This window comes from Carcharhinus amblyrhynchos, chromosome 16 (assembly GCF_965287045.1).
Source record: "Carcharhinus amblyrhynchos chromosome 16, sCarAmb.v2.hapA, whole genome shotgun sequence".
Taxonomy (NCBI): Eukaryota; Metazoa; Chordata; class Chondrichthyes; order Carcharhiniformes; family Carcharhinidae; genus Carcharhinus; species Carcharhinus amblyrhynchos.
Genome location: NC_137339.1, coordinates 69532249 through 69547998, shown reverse-complemented (window position 1 = coordinate 69547998; position 15750 = coordinate 69532249). Strand labels below are relative to the sequence as shown.

The 15750-nt window shown below is 53.8% G+C and overlaps 1 protein-coding gene across 2 annotated transcripts in view; it reads right to left on the bottom strand.

The window, feature by feature from the left end:
• Window positions 1-2586: 2586 nt before the first annotated feature.
• The window catches only part of LOC145353758 (uncharacterized), a 16759-nt gene continuing 3595 nt past the window's right edge, over window positions 2587-15750 (bottom strand). For both annotated transcript variants that reach the window (XM_080204531.1, XM_080204532.1), the window contains exons 3-12: window positions 15590-15649; window positions 14151-14234; window positions 12928-13032; window positions 11875-11979; window positions 8542-8565; window positions 7965-8000; window positions 6520-6555; window positions 5387-5458; window positions 4544-4586; window positions 2587-2964 (exon numbers count right to left, since the gene is read on the bottom strand). In XM_080204531.1, coding sequence (XP_080060657.1) covers window positions 2931-2964; window positions 4544-4586; window positions 5387-5458; window positions 6520-6555; window positions 7965-8000; window positions 8542-8565; window positions 11875-11979; window positions 12928-13032; window positions 14151-14234; window positions 15590-15649 — 599 coding nt within the window. In that variant the 3' untranslated portion in view covers window positions 2587-2930. The remainder of the gene's footprint in view (window positions 2965-4543; window positions 4587-5386; window positions 5459-6519; window positions 6556-7964; window positions 8001-8541; window positions 8566-11874; window positions 11980-12927; window positions 13033-14150; window positions 14235-15589; window positions 15650-15750) is intronic.

Here is a 15750-nt window from a genome sequence, read left to right as displayed (position 1 = left end):
CAGGATCACCCAGACACTGCCTGAGAACGTGCTGTGATTTTTATAATGTATCCATCGGATTGCGGTGACCACGAGATTTATACTCAAAAACCAACTCACATCCGATCAATAAACAGATTCAACTCTTCAATCCCAACACTGAGTCAATAGTACATTAACCCTCAACCCTCTGACAGTGCGGCGCTCCCTCGGCACTGACCCTCTGACAGTGCGGCGCTCCCTCAGCACTGACCCTCTGACAGTGCGGCGCTCCCTCAGCACTGACCCTCTGACAGTGCGGCGCTCCCTCAGCACTGACCCTCTGACAGTGCGGCGCTCCCTCAGCACTGACCCTCTGACAGTGCGGCGCTCCCTCAGCACTGACCCTCTGACAGTGCGGCGCTCCCTCAGCACTGACCCTCTGACAGTGCGGCGCTCCCTCAGCACTGACCCTCTGACAGTGCGGCGCTCCCTCAGCACTGACCCTCTGACAGTGCGGCGCTCCCTCAGCACTGACCCTCTGACAGTGCGGCGCTCCCTCAGCACTGACCCTCTGACAGTGCGGCGCTCCCTCAGCACTGACCCTCTGACAGTGCGGCGCTCCCTCAGCACTGACCCTCTGACAGTGCGGCGCTCCCTCAGCACTGACCCTCTGACAGTGCGGCGCTCCCTCAGCACTGACCCTCTGACAGTGCGGCGCTCCCTCAGCACTGACCCTCTGACAGTGCGGCGCTCCCTCAGCACTGACCCTCTGACAGTGCGGCGCTCCCTCAGCACTGACCCTCTGACAGTGCGGCGCTCCCTCAGCACTGACCCTCTGACAGTGCGGCGCTCCCTCAGCACTGACCCTCTGACAGTGCGGCGCTCCCTCAGCACTGACCCTCTGACAGTGCGGCGCTCCCTCAGCACTGACCCTCTGACAGTGCGGCGCTCCCTCAGCACTGACCCTCTGACAGTGCGGCGCTCCCTCAGCACTGACCCTCTGACAGTGCGGCGCTCCCTCAGCACTGACCCTCTGACAGTGCGGCGCTCCCTCAGCACTGACCCTCTGACAGTGCGGCGCTCCCTCAGCACTGACCCTCTGACAGTGCGGCGCTCCCTCAGCACTGACCCTCTGACAGTGCGGCGCTCCCTCAGCACTGACCCTCTGACAGTGCGGCACTCCCTCAGCACTGACCCTCTGACAGTGCGGCACTCTCTCAGCACTGACCCTCTGACAGTGCGGCACTCTCTCAGCATTGACCCTCTGACAGTGCGGCACTCTCTCAGCACTGACCCTCTGACAGTGCGGCACTCCCTCAGCACTGACCCTCTGACAGTGCGGCACTCTCTCAGCACTGACCCTCTGACAGTGCGGCACTCCCTCAGCACTGACCCTCTGACAGTGCGGCACTCCCTCAGCACTGACCCTCTGACAGTGCGGCACTCCCTCAGCACTGACCCTCTGACAGTGCGGCACTCCCTCAGCACTGTGAGGCAGCAGTGCTAACCACTGTGTCACCCGTAGAAAGAGCGAGAGAGACAATATCTTCGTTGAGTAGAATAAAGCATCTATTTATTATAAACGACACTGAGAAATATGGAGAGAGAATCCCAGCGCAGGGACAAGCAGAGTCCGAGCGGGAAACACGGCCAAGAGATTCACTCGGCAGTTTACGGATTTGTTTCGTAGATGGTCAGACACACACTGGGGAACAGTCGCTCTGTTTCTCTGAGTGCAGAGGCTGCCTGTGCTCCAGAGTGGATCCAGCATTCCCGTTTAATCCACATTAATGAACTTCCAGCCCTAACGATGTCTCTGACACGGGGAGTCGCTGCCCCGGGTCAGATTAGATGACAAAATACACTTTAAATAAAATAGCCACAAATTCACAGGGAAACAGAGAATGAACTGAACTGAAATGTTGGAAGAAATTTCCAAGATTCACACAGAGCTATCGGACAGCGGGGCAGGGCGGGGCAGGGGGGGTGGGGGGCGTGGGGATGCTGTACAGGAAGGGCACACACAACACAAACAGGATTAGAGATAACTCAACCTGATTTTACAGATCAACCAATCTATATACACACACTGACTCTCACTGGGGTATGGGTCCCACACACACTGACTCTCACTGGGGTACGGGTCCCACACACACTGACTCTCACTGGGGTACGGGTCCCACACACACTGACTCTCACTGGGGTACGGGTCCCACACACACTGACTCTCACTGGGGTACGGGTCCCACACACACTGACTCTCACTGGGGTACGGGTCCCACACACACTGACTCTCACTGGGGTACGGGTCCCACACACACTGACTCTCACTGGGGTACGGGTCCCACACACACTGACTCTCACTGGGGTACGGGTCTCACACACACTGACTCTCTCTGGGGTACGGCTCCCACACACACTGACTCTCACTGGGGTACGGGTCCCACGCACACTGACTCTCACTGGGGTACGGGTCCCACACACTGACTCTCACTGGGGTACGGGTCCCACACACACTGACTCTCACTGGGGTACGGGTCCCACACACACTGACTCTCACTGGGGTACGGGTCCCACACACACTGACTCTCACTGGGGTACGGGTCCCACACACACTGACTCTCACTGGGGTACGGGTCCCACACACACTGACTCTCACTGGGGTACGGGTCCCACACACACTGACTCTCACTGGGGTACGGGTCCCACACACACTGACCCTCACTGGGGTACGGGTCCCACACACACTGACCCTCACTGGGGTACGGGTTCCACACACACTGACTCTCACTGGGGTACGGGTCCCACACACACTGACTCTCACTGGGGTACGGGTCCCACACAAACATGTGTGAACTGTGGCCACTGGTAAACCAAAGTGACAACGTTTTTGGAGCATTTTACACATTTGAGTCACAATCTCAACCGGCGTCCAGAGGAGATATCAAAGAGACCAAAGTTCCGTCGATTTATTCTGGGGAGACGCTCGCTAAAGTGTAAGTTCTGAAAGAAGAATAAGAGATAGAGGGAGGGACATAAATGGTGATAAAAATTCATCATCTTGCAAAGCCACAAGTTCAAAGTCAGTTATTTGTAAAGTTGATGATTGTCTCCAATTCTGTGTAACTTCTCAAAGATGTGGAGACCTTTCCAGAGGGAGATTTACCAGAACGTTCTGGGGGATGAGGGGGATTCAATTCACGTGGAGAGACAGGGAGAAGCTGGGATCATTCCCCTCGGAGCAGAGAAGGTTCAGGGGGAGATTGAATCGAGGTGTTCAGAATCACGAGGGGGAGGGAGGGGGGGTTTGGATGAAGTGAATGAGGAGAAAGTGTTTCCAGTGACAGGAGGCTCGGTAACCAGAGGGGACACAGATTGGAGAGAATCAGGAAAAGAACCAGAGAGGGGGGGAGACGAGGAGAATTTTATTTTGGACACACAGCGAGTTGTTGTGATCTGGAAGGCGCTGCCTGAAAGGGCGGTGGAAGCAGATTCAATAGGAACTTTCAAAAGGGGCAATTGGGGAATACTGGGAGGGGGAAATTTACAGGGAGAGAAAGGAGAGAGAGAGAGAGGAATAATTCGGGACAACTCTAGTGCCTTTCAGTGTCCTCTGAAGATTCTTTGCTGCCAAGGAAATTATTTTGTTGAAGGGAGGAAACTCGAGAGCCAACATGTACACAGCAAGATCCCACAATTAGAAAATGTGCTAAGCCCGAAACTTTACCTATCTGTTTTATCTGCTTTTAACTATTGCTAACAGAGGAATTAATACCTGACAGTGCGGCACCCCTCAGCACTGACCCTCTGACAGTGCGGCGCTCCCTCAGCACTGACCCTCTGACAGTGCGGCACTCCCTCAGCACTGACCTTCTGACAGTGCGGCACTCCCTCAGCACTGACCCTCTGACAGTGCGGCACTCCCTCAGCACTGACCCTCTGACAGTGCGGCACTCCCTCAGCACTGACCCTCTGACAGTGCGGCACTCCCTCAGCACTGACCCTCTGACAGTGCGGCACTCCCTCAGCACTGACCTTCTGACAGTGCGGCACTCCCTCAGCACTGACCCTCTGACAGTGCGGCACTCCTCAGTACTGACCCTCTGACAGTGCGGCACTCCCTCAGCACTGACCCTTCTGACAGTGCGGCACTCCCTCAGCACTGACCCTCTGACAGTGCGGCCCTCCCTCAGTACTGACCCTCTGACAGTGCGGCACTCCCTCAGCACTGACCCTCTGACAGTGCGGCACTCCCTCAGCACTGACCCTCTGACAGTGCGGCACTCCCTCAGCACTGACCCTCTGACAGTGCGGCACTCCCTCAGCACTGACCCTCTGACAGTGCGGCACTCCTCAGCACTGACCCTCTGACAGTGCGGCACTCCCTCAGCACTGACCCTCTGACAGTGCGGCACTCCCTCAGCACTGACCCTCTGACAGTGCGGCACTCCCTCAGCACTGACCCTCTGACAGTGCGGCACTCCCTCAGCACTGACCCTCTGACAGTGCGGCACTCCCTCAGCACTGACCCTCTGACAGTGATTCTCACACCGATGTTCCGTGGGTGAATTGGGGTATTTACCTTTGCTGCATCTTTGGTTGGTACTTCTTGATCAGGAATGTCACTGGAATGAAGAAGCTCTGGTTAGTGCCGGGAAAACAATCTCTAATTCACCAATCCCCTCCCACCCAATGATCCACTCATTATTACTGTCTCCCTCACAACTCTCCCTCTCTCTGTCTCTCTTTCTCTCTATCTCTGTCGCTCTATCTCTGTTGCTCTATCTCTGTCTCTGTCTCTGTCTCTATCTCTGTCTCTCTATCTTCGTCTCTGTCACTATCTGTCTCTATCTCTGTCGCTCTATCTCTGTCTCTCTGTCTCTCTCTCTCTGTCCCCTTCTCTCCCTCCCCCCACTTTCTCTTTTTCTCTCTCTCTCTGACTATCTCTATCTCTGTCTCTCTCTGTCTGTCTCTGTTTCTCTCTCTCTGTCTCTGTCTCTCTCTCTCTCTGTCTCTGTCTCTCTCTCTCTGTCTCTCTCTCTGTCTCTCTCTCTGTCTCTCTCTCTCTCTAACCAAGGAATAGGGAGACTTGAACTGTGAACAGTGCTCGAGTGTGGTCTAACTGACAGACAGGAGACGGGGACTGTGCACAGTGTGTAACCGAGGGATCGGGAGAGGGGGACTGTGTCTAACCGAGGGATAGGGAGAGGGGGACTGTGTCTCACCGAGGGGTAGGGAGAGGGGGACTGTGTCTAACCGAGGGATAGGGAGAGGGGGACTGTGTCTCACTGAGGGATAGGAGTGTGTAGAATGGAGGTGATGGACCCAATGGCCACCGTTGTGCTGAAAGCATTCTCGGATTCGATTGGGTGATTGGAATAGTGACCCCGCAGTGACCTCTCCGTTTCGATGTCCAGTTACTTACCCGCTCCGACCAGGATAATTCCCACCAGGAGGGACATGACTCCAATCAGGAGGGTGTGCTGCCGGCCATTCCCTGAGAGAGAGAGCAACAGAGAGGAGGGGTCATTGGCTGCAGACCCCAACCGCGAAGACCACCCCCCACACAGCCCATCATCGCCCCCACCCCACCCCCCAGCCCGTTCCCCACCCCCCACCCCGTTCCCCACCCCCCCACCCCGTTCCCCACCCTCAATCCCTTCCCCACCCCCCCATCCTGTTCCCCACCCCCAATCCCTTCCCCACCCCCCCCACCCCGTTCCCCACCCCCCCAATCCCTTCGCCATCCTCCAACACCTCCCCCACACCCCCAACCCCACCCCCCACCCTGTTCCCCACCCTCAACCCCTTCCCCACCCCCCCAACCCACTCCCCACCCCCAATCCCTTCCCCACCCCCAATCCCATCCCCACCCCGCCACCCCTTTCCCCACCTGCCAATGCCTTCTCCACCCCCCCATCCCTTCCCCGTCCCCCAACCCCTTCCCCGCCCCCCAACCCATTCCCCACTCCCCCCACCCATACCCCAGCCCCCCAACCTCTTCCTCACCCCCCAAACCCCTCCCTCACCCCCAATCCCATCCCCAACCCCCCAACTCCTTCCCCATCCCCTAACCCCTTCCCCATCCCCCCAACCCCTTCCCCACCCCCCCAACCCCTTCCCCAACCCCCCAGCCCCCTCCCCACTCCCCCCAACCCCTCCTCCACTCCTGCTTCCCCCCACCCTGGGATATCCCACCATGCCTGACAGCCAATGGCAGGCACTTTCCCAAGTGGGGTTACTGTGGTAAAGTAGGAGGCACCAGTTCAGGCACAGTCCGATCCCACAGAAGATGAACCCAAACATCAGCATTGGCCCCATGAATGAGAGAGGGCGAGATAAAGAGAGTGAATGAGATTTGGAGAGAGGAAGAGCGAAGGAGAGTGAGGGAGAGGGAGGGAGAGAGAGACAGAGAGTTAGAGAGAGAGGCAGAGAGGGCTAGAGAGAGAGACAGAGAGAGAGAAGGAGAGAGAGAAGGAGATTTTCCTGCAGGGACTGCAGCAGCTGGGGGATTGAGTCGAAGGGGTGAATGGGGAGAATGTTAATCAGTAGTCGTACCGTTTGGAATCTTCTCACTGGTATCCAAGACTATTTCTGAAAGGGAACGGGAGAGAGAATCAGATTAGACACAGGAACAGCGGCAGTGAATCCCACTGGGAATAGAGTGTACACAGAGCAAGGACAAAGCACAGGAACAGCGGCATTCCCAGCCCCAAATCCCACTGGAAGTTCTGCACACACGAGGACGGCCTCAACCGGGATCTTGGGTTCACGTCGCACTATCTGTAACCCCCGTGACTTGCCTGGGCTTGGAACATCTCACTAACTGTCCTGTCTGGAGACAATACACATCTCTTTAACCTGTGCTTAACCCTCTCTCCACTCACATTGTCTGCACCTTTAAGACTTGATTACCTGTAAAGACTCACATTCTAATCATTATTTTGTAAATTGAGTTTGTGCCTGTATATGCCCTGTTTGTGAACAGAAATCCCACTCACCTGATGAAGGGGCAGCACTCCGAAAGCTCGTGGCTTTTGCTACCAAATAAACCTGTTGGACTTTAACCTGGTGTTGTGAGACTCCAGAGTACACACAGAACACCAGGACAAAGTACAGGAACAGGCCCTTCAGCCCCTCCAAGCCTGTGCCATTCATGCTGTCCCAGCTCAACTGCAACCTTCTGTCCTTACCCGGTCTGTCTCCCGATTCCTGTCCCCATCCAGATGCCCCCTGAATGTTACTAATGTTCCTGTTTCCACCTCCTCCTCTGGCAGTGTGTTCCAGGCACCCATCACTCTCCGTGTGAAAAACCTTCCCCCGCACATCTCCCTAAAACTCTCCCCCTCTCACCTTGAACCTGTGCCCCCCCGTGAAATTGACACTTCAACCCTGGGGGGAAAAGCTCGAACTATCCAAATATTTGGCCCCTCAGATACAATAACAGGAGCTGCACATGATCCCACCAGAAAAACCAGCCAGTGATCGGAAGCTCGACACCATCCAGGACAAAGCAGCCCCGCTCGATCAACACACTAACCCCAAACACTCACTCCCTCCACCCCCGACGCACAGTGACAGCCGTGTGTACCATCTACAAGATGCACTGCAGCAACTCACCAAGGCTCCTTAGGCAGCACCTTCCAAACCCACCACCTCTACCATCTAGAAGGACAAGGGCAGCAGATACCTGGGAACACCCCCCACCTGGAGGTTCCCCTCCGAGTCACTCACCATCCCGACTGGGAAATATATCGGCCGTTCCTTCACTGTCGCTGGGGTCAGAATCCTGGGACTCCCTCCCTAACAGCACTGTGGGTGTACCTACACCACACGGGGACTGCAGCGGGTTCAAGATGGCGGCTCACCCACCCCCTTCACAAGGGGGCGATTAGGGATCGGGGGGGGGTAAATACTGGGCCAGCGAGAGAGAGGCAAACCTGAGAGAGAACTTAAAATAATGGGATGAATGTGAAACCAATCCTGCATTGTCGTCCACTCACCCCGTGTATATGCGTCATCCTCTTGACCCTCTTCATCTAGAGAAAGCAACACAATCGTTAACGTCACGGGGATGGGAGTCATGTCCAAGACACACACAAAGAAACAAGCACCGAATTCCAAAGCACTCGCTCCTGTCCCCATCAAACACTCCCAGGACAGGTACAGCACAGGGTTAGATACAGAGTAAAGCTCCCTCTACACTGTCCCCCCATCAAACACTCCCAGGACAGGGACAGCACGGGGTTAGATACAGAGTAAAGCTCCCTCTACACTGTGCCCCCATCAAACACTCCCAGGACAGGTACAGCACAGGGTTAGATACAGAGTAAAGCTCCCTCTACACTGTCCCCCCCATCAAATACTCCCAGGACAGGTACAGCACGGGGGTAGATACAGAGTAAAGCTCCCTCTACACTGTCCCCCCATCAAACACTCCCAGGACAGGGACAGCACGGGGTTAGATACAGAGTAAAGCTCCCTCTACACTGTCCCCCCATCAAACACTCCCAGGACAGGTACAGCATGGTGAAAGATTGGGTTGGAAATGTTTAGAGAGGGAAGTTGATGAATTCTTACCATCACCATCTGCTCCCGATGATTCTGCCAATGGGAGAGAGAAAAACAGCCAAACAAAATTATTACCTGATCCGAATGAACTCTCTGAAACTCACATTCACCCACAGGATCAACAAGGTCATCTATGTGCAGATCCACAAGAGATGGGTGAGATCCTAAATGAATATTTCTCATCAGTATTTACTGTTGAGAAAAGCATGGATGTTCGGGAACTTGGGGAAATAAATAGTGATGTCTTGAGGAGTGAACATATTACAGAGAAGGAGGTGCTGGAAGTCTTAAAGTGCATCAAGGTAGATTAATCCCCGGGATCTGATGAAGTGTATCCCAGGACAGTGTGGGGGACTAGGGAGGAAATTGCGGGTCCCCTAGCCGAGATATTTGAATCATCGATAGTCACGGGTGAGGTGCCTGAAGATTGGAGAGGGGAAAATGTTGTGTCTTTGTTTAAAAAGGGCTGCAGGGAAAAGCCTGGGAACTACAGGCCAGTGAGCCTCACATCTGTGGTGGGTAAATTGTTGGAAGGTATTTTGAGAGACAGGATCTACAGGCATTTAGAGACACAAGGACTGATTAGGGACAGTCAGCATGGCTTTGTGAGTGGAAAATCATGTCTCACAAATTTGATTGAGTTTTTTGAAGGGGTAACCAAGAAGGTAGATGAGGGCAGTGCAGTTGATGTTGTCTACATGGACTTTAGCAAGGCCTTTGACAAGGTACCGCATGGTAGGTTGTTGCATAAGGTTAAATCTCACGGGATCCAGGGTGAGGGATCTAAATGGATACAAAATTGGCTTCTTGATAGAATGTGGAGATGCCGGTGTTGGACTGGGGTAAACACAGTAAGAAGTCTCACAACACCAGGTTAAAGTCCAACAGGTTTATTTGGAGCAAAAGCCACGAGCTTTTGGAGCACTGCCCCTTCATCTGGTGAGTGGGATTTCTGTTCACAAACAGGGCAAATACAGGCACAAACTCAATTTACAAAATAGTACCTTTAAGACTTGATTACCTGTAAAGACTCACATTTCAACCATTATTCTGTAAATTGAGTTTGTGTTTTTATATGCCCTGTTTGTGAACAGGACCCCCATTCATCTGCGGAAGGAGCAGCGCTCTGAAAGCTCGTGGATTTTGCTGCCAAATAAACCTTTTTTTGACAGAAGCCAGAGGGTGGTTGTAGAGAGTTGTTTTTCAAACTGGAGGCCTGTGACCAGCCTCAGGGATCAGTGCTGGGTCCACTGTTATTTGTCATTTATATTAATGATTTGGATGAGAATATAGGAGGCAGGGTTAGTAAGTTTGCAGATGACACCAAGATTGGTGACATAGTGGACAGTGAAGAAAGTTATCTCCAATTGCAACGGGATCTTGATCAGTTGGGCCAGTGGGCTGGCGAATGGCAGATGGAGTTTAATTTAGATAAATGTGAGGTGATGCATTTTGGTCGATTGAACCAGGGCAGGACTTACTCAGTTAATGGTAGGGCGTTGGGGAGAGTTACAGAACAAAGAGATCTCGGGGTACAGGTTCATAGCTCCTTGAAAGTGGAGTCACAGGTGGACAGAGTGGTGAAGAAGGCATTCGGCATGCTTGGTTTCATCGGTCAGAACATTGAATACAGGAGTTGGGGACGTCTTGTTGAAGTTGTACAAGACATTGGTAAGGCCACACTTGGAATACTGTGTACAGTTCTGGTCACCCTATTATAGAAAGGATATTATTAAACTAGAAAGAGCGCAGAAAAGATTTACTAGGATGTTACCGGGACTTGATGGATTGAGTTATAAGGAGAGGCTGGATAGACTGGGACTTTTCTCTCTGGAGTGTAGGGGGCTGAGGGGTGATCTTATAGAGGTCTATAAAATAATGAGGGGCACAGATCAGCTAGATAGTCAATATCTTTTCCCAAAGGTAGGGGAGTCTAAAACTAGAGGGCATTGGTTTAAGGTGAGAGGGGAGAGATACAAAAGTGCCCAGAGGGGCAATTTTTTCACACAGAGGGTGGTGAGTGTCTGGAACGAGCTGCCAGAGGCAGTAGTAGAGGTGGGTACAATTTTATCATTTAAAAAGTGTTAAGACAGTTACATGGGTACGATGGGTACAGAGGGATATGGGCCAAATGTGGGCAATTGGGACTACCTTAGGGATAAATACTGGGCGGCATGGACATGTTGAGCCGAAGGGCCTGTTTCCGTGCTGGAAACCTCTATGACTCTCGAACACACACTCACACTCACACACTCGGGTGATGTCATCAGTGGTCTAAACCCGTCTTGCCCCGTACCTCGCTCCCCTCCAATCATTGCTGATCTTTCTTGCCCTCTCGCAACGTCCCATCACCTCCCAACCCTCCAGAACTCTGTCTGTTCCACAGACCACAATCTGTTCAGTGTTGGAGCACCCACGCTCGCCTGTGGTACAGGAATCCCCAGGTTCCACCAGCCTCTGAGTGTGGACCACTTCAGGGAGAGTAAAGGAGAACGTGCCCCTGTCTCTATATGCCGTGACTGTGCCCCTTCCCCATTCCTCAGCCCCCCATGTTTGAGATTCTCTCTGCCGCCACCCCATCATAGGAGCAGAATGAGGCCACTTGGCCCATCGAGTCTGCCCCCCCCATTCAATCATGGCTGATTTTTTTTCTCATCCCCGTTCTCCTGCCTTTTCCCCCGATCCCCTTATTAATCAGGAACCGATCTATCTCTGTCTTAAAGACACTCAGTGACCTGGCCTCCTCTGTGGCAAAGAGTCCCACACATTCCCCACTCTCTGGCTGAAGAAATCCCTCCCCATCTCTGTTTTAAAGGATCGTCCCTTTACCCTGAGGTTGTTCCCTCTGGTTCTAGTTTTTCCTACTAGTGGAAACATCCTCTCCACGTCCACTCTATCCAGGGCCTCGCAGTATCCTGTAAGTTTCAATAAGATCCCCCCTCATCCTTCTAAACTCCAACGAGTACAGACCCAGAGTCCTCAACCCGTTCCTCATCCGACAAGCTCTTCATTCCAGGGATCATTCTTGTGAACCTCCTCTGGACCCTTTCCAAGGCTGGCGCATCCTTACTTAGATACGGGGCCCAAAACTGCCCACAATTCTCCCAATGGGGTCTGACCGGAGCCTTTCCATTGTTTTCAATGAGATTGTCCCTCATTCTCTTCGACACCAGAGAATGTAGGCCCCATTCACTCCCCCTCCAGTCATTAACTCGCTTACCCTCATCCCTTGCGTGTGCCCACCCCCCCCTAGTTCCCAGACCACCCCCCCCCCCAACAAACTCAGTCACTCGCTTCGCCCCTCACGCTCGCTCTCACTCTCTCTTGGTGAAGAATTCTCACCTCCATCCTCCTCAGGGACAATGTGTGCCTCCCCAGTCGAGGGTCTCTCCGTGGTGGAGGTACGAAATGTCCTCCTCGTGTTCGTGGTCACTAGGCTCCAGGTTTCTGAAAATATTAATGGCACCCATCATCAACGGAGCAGATACAGTATCTCACACGGAGACTCTGCCACAGATCCCCCCCTTGATACGTCAGGGGCTACTATCACTGACCACCCCCCCCATCCCGACTATCGACATCCTGGGGGTTACCATCACTGAATCCCCCCCACTATCCACATCCTGGGGGTTACCATCACTGAATCCCCCCCACTATCAACATCCTGGGGGTTACCATCACTGAATCCCCCCCACTATCCACATCCTGGGGGTTACCATCACTGAATCCCCCCCACTATCAACATCCTGGGGGTTACCATCACTGAATCCCCCCCACTATCCACATCCTGGGGGTTACCATCACTGAATCCCCCCCACTATCAACATCCTGGGGGTTACCATCACTGAATCCTCTCACTATCAACATCCTGGGGGTTACCATCACTGAATCCCCCCCACTATCAACATCCTGGGGGTTACCATCACTGAATCCCCCCCACTATCCACATCCTGGGGGTTACCATCACTGAATCCCCCCCACTATCAACATCCTGGGGGTTACCATCACTGAATTCTCCCACTATCAACATCCTGGGGGTTACCATTGACCAGAAACTGAACTGGGACCCAGCCATATAAATACTGTGGCTCCCAGAGCAGGTCAGACGCTGGGAATCCTGTGGAGAGTAACTCACCTCCTGAATCCTCCCCAAAGCCTGTCCACCATCTACAAGGACACAAGTCAGGAGTGTGCTGGAATACTCCCCACTTGCCTGGTTGGGAGCGGCTCCAACAACACTCGAGAAGCTCAACACCATCCAGGACAAAGCAGCCCCGCTCGATCGACACGCTAACCACAAACACTCACTCCCTCCACCCCCGACAGGGGCCGCACGCTGATTGGTGGAGGTCACCTTCAAGACCAGTAAGGTCCATAATCTGATTGTCTAGTTACCGTATTCAGCTTCCTGCGTCCTGGGCACCACTCTGACCTCCCCTGGGGTGGTGGATGGAGTCTGGGATGTGTGCTGTGGATCTGGTGTCTGTGAACTTGGGGAGGCTGCAGTAACAGAGGGGGCAGACACTGAAACATCAACTCCGAGAGAATAAACCAAAACTGCCAACGATACACCAAAGGAGAAGGCCATTAGGCCCCTCACACCTGTTCTAGCTCTTTGAAAGCATTCTCCCCACTCCCCGTGGGAGCGAGTCCCACATTCTCCCCACCCCCTGTGGGAGCGAGTCCCACATTCTCCCCCACTCCCCGTGGGAGCGAGTCCCACATTCTCCCCACTCCCCGTGGGAGCGAGTCCCACATTCTCCCCACTCCCTGAGGGAGTGAGTCCCACATTCTCCCCACTCCCCGTGGGAGCGAGTCCCACATTCTCCCCACTCCCCGTGGGAGCGAGTCCCACATTCTCCCCACTCCCCGTGGGAGTGAGTCCCACATTCTCCCCACTCCCCGTGGGAGTGAGTCCCACATTCTCCCCACTCCCCGTGGGAGTGAGTCCCACATTCTCCCCACTCCCTGGATAAAAAAAGTTTCCTGAAATCCCTGTTGGATTTTTTTTCATTATCAGCACAGTACAGGCCATTCGGCCCTCAATGTTGTGCCGAGCTATGTCCAAACCCAAGATCAGTCTAACCCACTCCCTATCATTCTGGTGTGCTCCATGTGCCGACCCAATAACCGCTTAAAAGTTCCTAAAGTGTCCAACTCCACTATCACAGCAGGCAGTGCATTCCACACCCCAACCACTCTCTGAGTGAAGAATCTAGCTCGGACATCCCTCCTATATCTCCCACCATCAACCTTATAGTTACGCCCCCGAGTAACAGCTACATCCACCCAAGGAAATAGTCTCTGCACCTCCACTCTATCCCCCTCATCATCTTATAAACCTCTATTAATTCGCCTCGCATCCTCCTCCGCTCCAAAGAGGTTTACGAGTGTCTGTCACATCCCGATATCCCCCTGGATCTGGTGCGTCCCAGGCAAACCAAAGCATTTTTATTTTTTGGATGGGGGTTGGTGGGAAATTTGACTTGGGGAGGCATCGCAGGCTCGGACAACACTGATTGGGGGCAGTGGCTATTTGCTGATTTAGGGGTCCGCGTTCCCCCCACTCCCCACACTGAGTCCAGGCACCCACAACCCACTCCCACACCCCGTCAAACCTGAGAGAGCTGGCAGGTCATCGGTGAGGGTCAAGCCTGTTGGTGGTCCATGTGTCCCCTCCTCTGGCACTACCTTCCACTGGGCTGTGACATTCATCGGGGTGTCCAGCCAATGGGGGAAAGCCACGGAGCGGGGGTCGGGGTTCAGGTAAAACAAGAGGACAAATAAAATTAGGATTCCATTCAATCAAAAACAATTTTCCAAGGGGAGGGATGAGTGCATTCAATTTACAACACTGTCAGAGGGTCAGTGCTGAGGGAGTGCCGCACTGTCAGAGGGTCAGTGCTGAGGGAGTGCCGCACTGTCAGAGGGTCAGTGCTGAGGGAGTGCCGCACTGTCAGAGGGTCAGTGCTGAGGGAGTGCCGCACTGTCAGAGGGTCAGTGCTGAGGGAGTGCCGCACTGTCAGAGGGTCAGTGCTGAGGGAGCGCCGCACTGTCAGAGGGTCAGTGCTGAGGGAGTGCCGCACTGTCAGAGGGTCAGTGCTGAGGGAGTGCCGCACTGTCCGAGGGTCAGTGCTGAGGGAGTGCCACACTGTCAGAGGGTCAGTGCTGAGGGAGTGCCGCACTGTCAGAGAGTCAGTGCTGAGGGAGTGCCGCACTGTCAGAGGGTCAGTGCTGAGGGAGCGCCGCACTGTCCGAGGGTCAGTGCTGAGGGAGCGCCGCACTGTCAGAGGGTCAGTGCTGAGGGAGTGCCGCACTGTCAGAGGGTCAGTGCTGAGGGAGCGCCGCACTGTCAGAGGGTCAGTACTGAGGGAGTGCCGCACTGTCAGAGGGTCAGTGCTGAGGGAGTGCCGCACTGTCAGAGGGTCAGTACTGAGGGAGTGCCGCACTGTCAGAGGGTCAGTGCTGAGGGAATTTGCCACCCCACACCTGGAGTTACTGTGTACAGTTTTGGTCTCCTTACTTGAGAAAGGATATACCGGCACTGGAGGGGGTGCAGAGGAGATTCACTGGGTTGATTCTGGAGTTGAGAGGGTTGGCTTATGAGGAGAGACTGAGTAGACTGGGGCTTTACTCATTGGAATTCAGAAGAATGAGGGGAGATCTGATAGAAACATATAAGATTATGAAGGGAATGGATAAGATAGAAGCAGGGAAGTTGTTTCCACTGGTGGGTGAAACTAGAACTGGGGGGAATGGCCTCAAAATAAGAGGGAGCAGATTTAGGACTGAGTTGAGGACGAACTTCTTCACACAAAAGGTTGTGAATCTGTGGAATTCCCTGTCCAGTTGAGGCTCCCTCATTGAATGTTTTTAAGGCGAGGATAGATAGATTTTTGAACTGTAAAGGAATTAAGGGTTATGGTGAGCGGGCGGGTAAGGGGAGCTGAGTCCATGAAAAGATCAGCCACGATCTTATTGAATGGCAGAGCAGGATCGAGGGGCCGAATGGCCTTCTCCTGCTCCTAGTTCCTATGAATCTGTGTCCAGCACTCACCTTCACTCTCTCTGACCGTACTCTGATGCAGTGGGCTGTCAGTGGTCTGTGCAAAGATCGCTGTGGAATAATAAAATACACAAGGCTTTCGTTAGAGAATGATTCATTTCCAAGCCAGCTGTGGCTGCTGAATAATGCGACGATATTCAAACTGGGCCAGT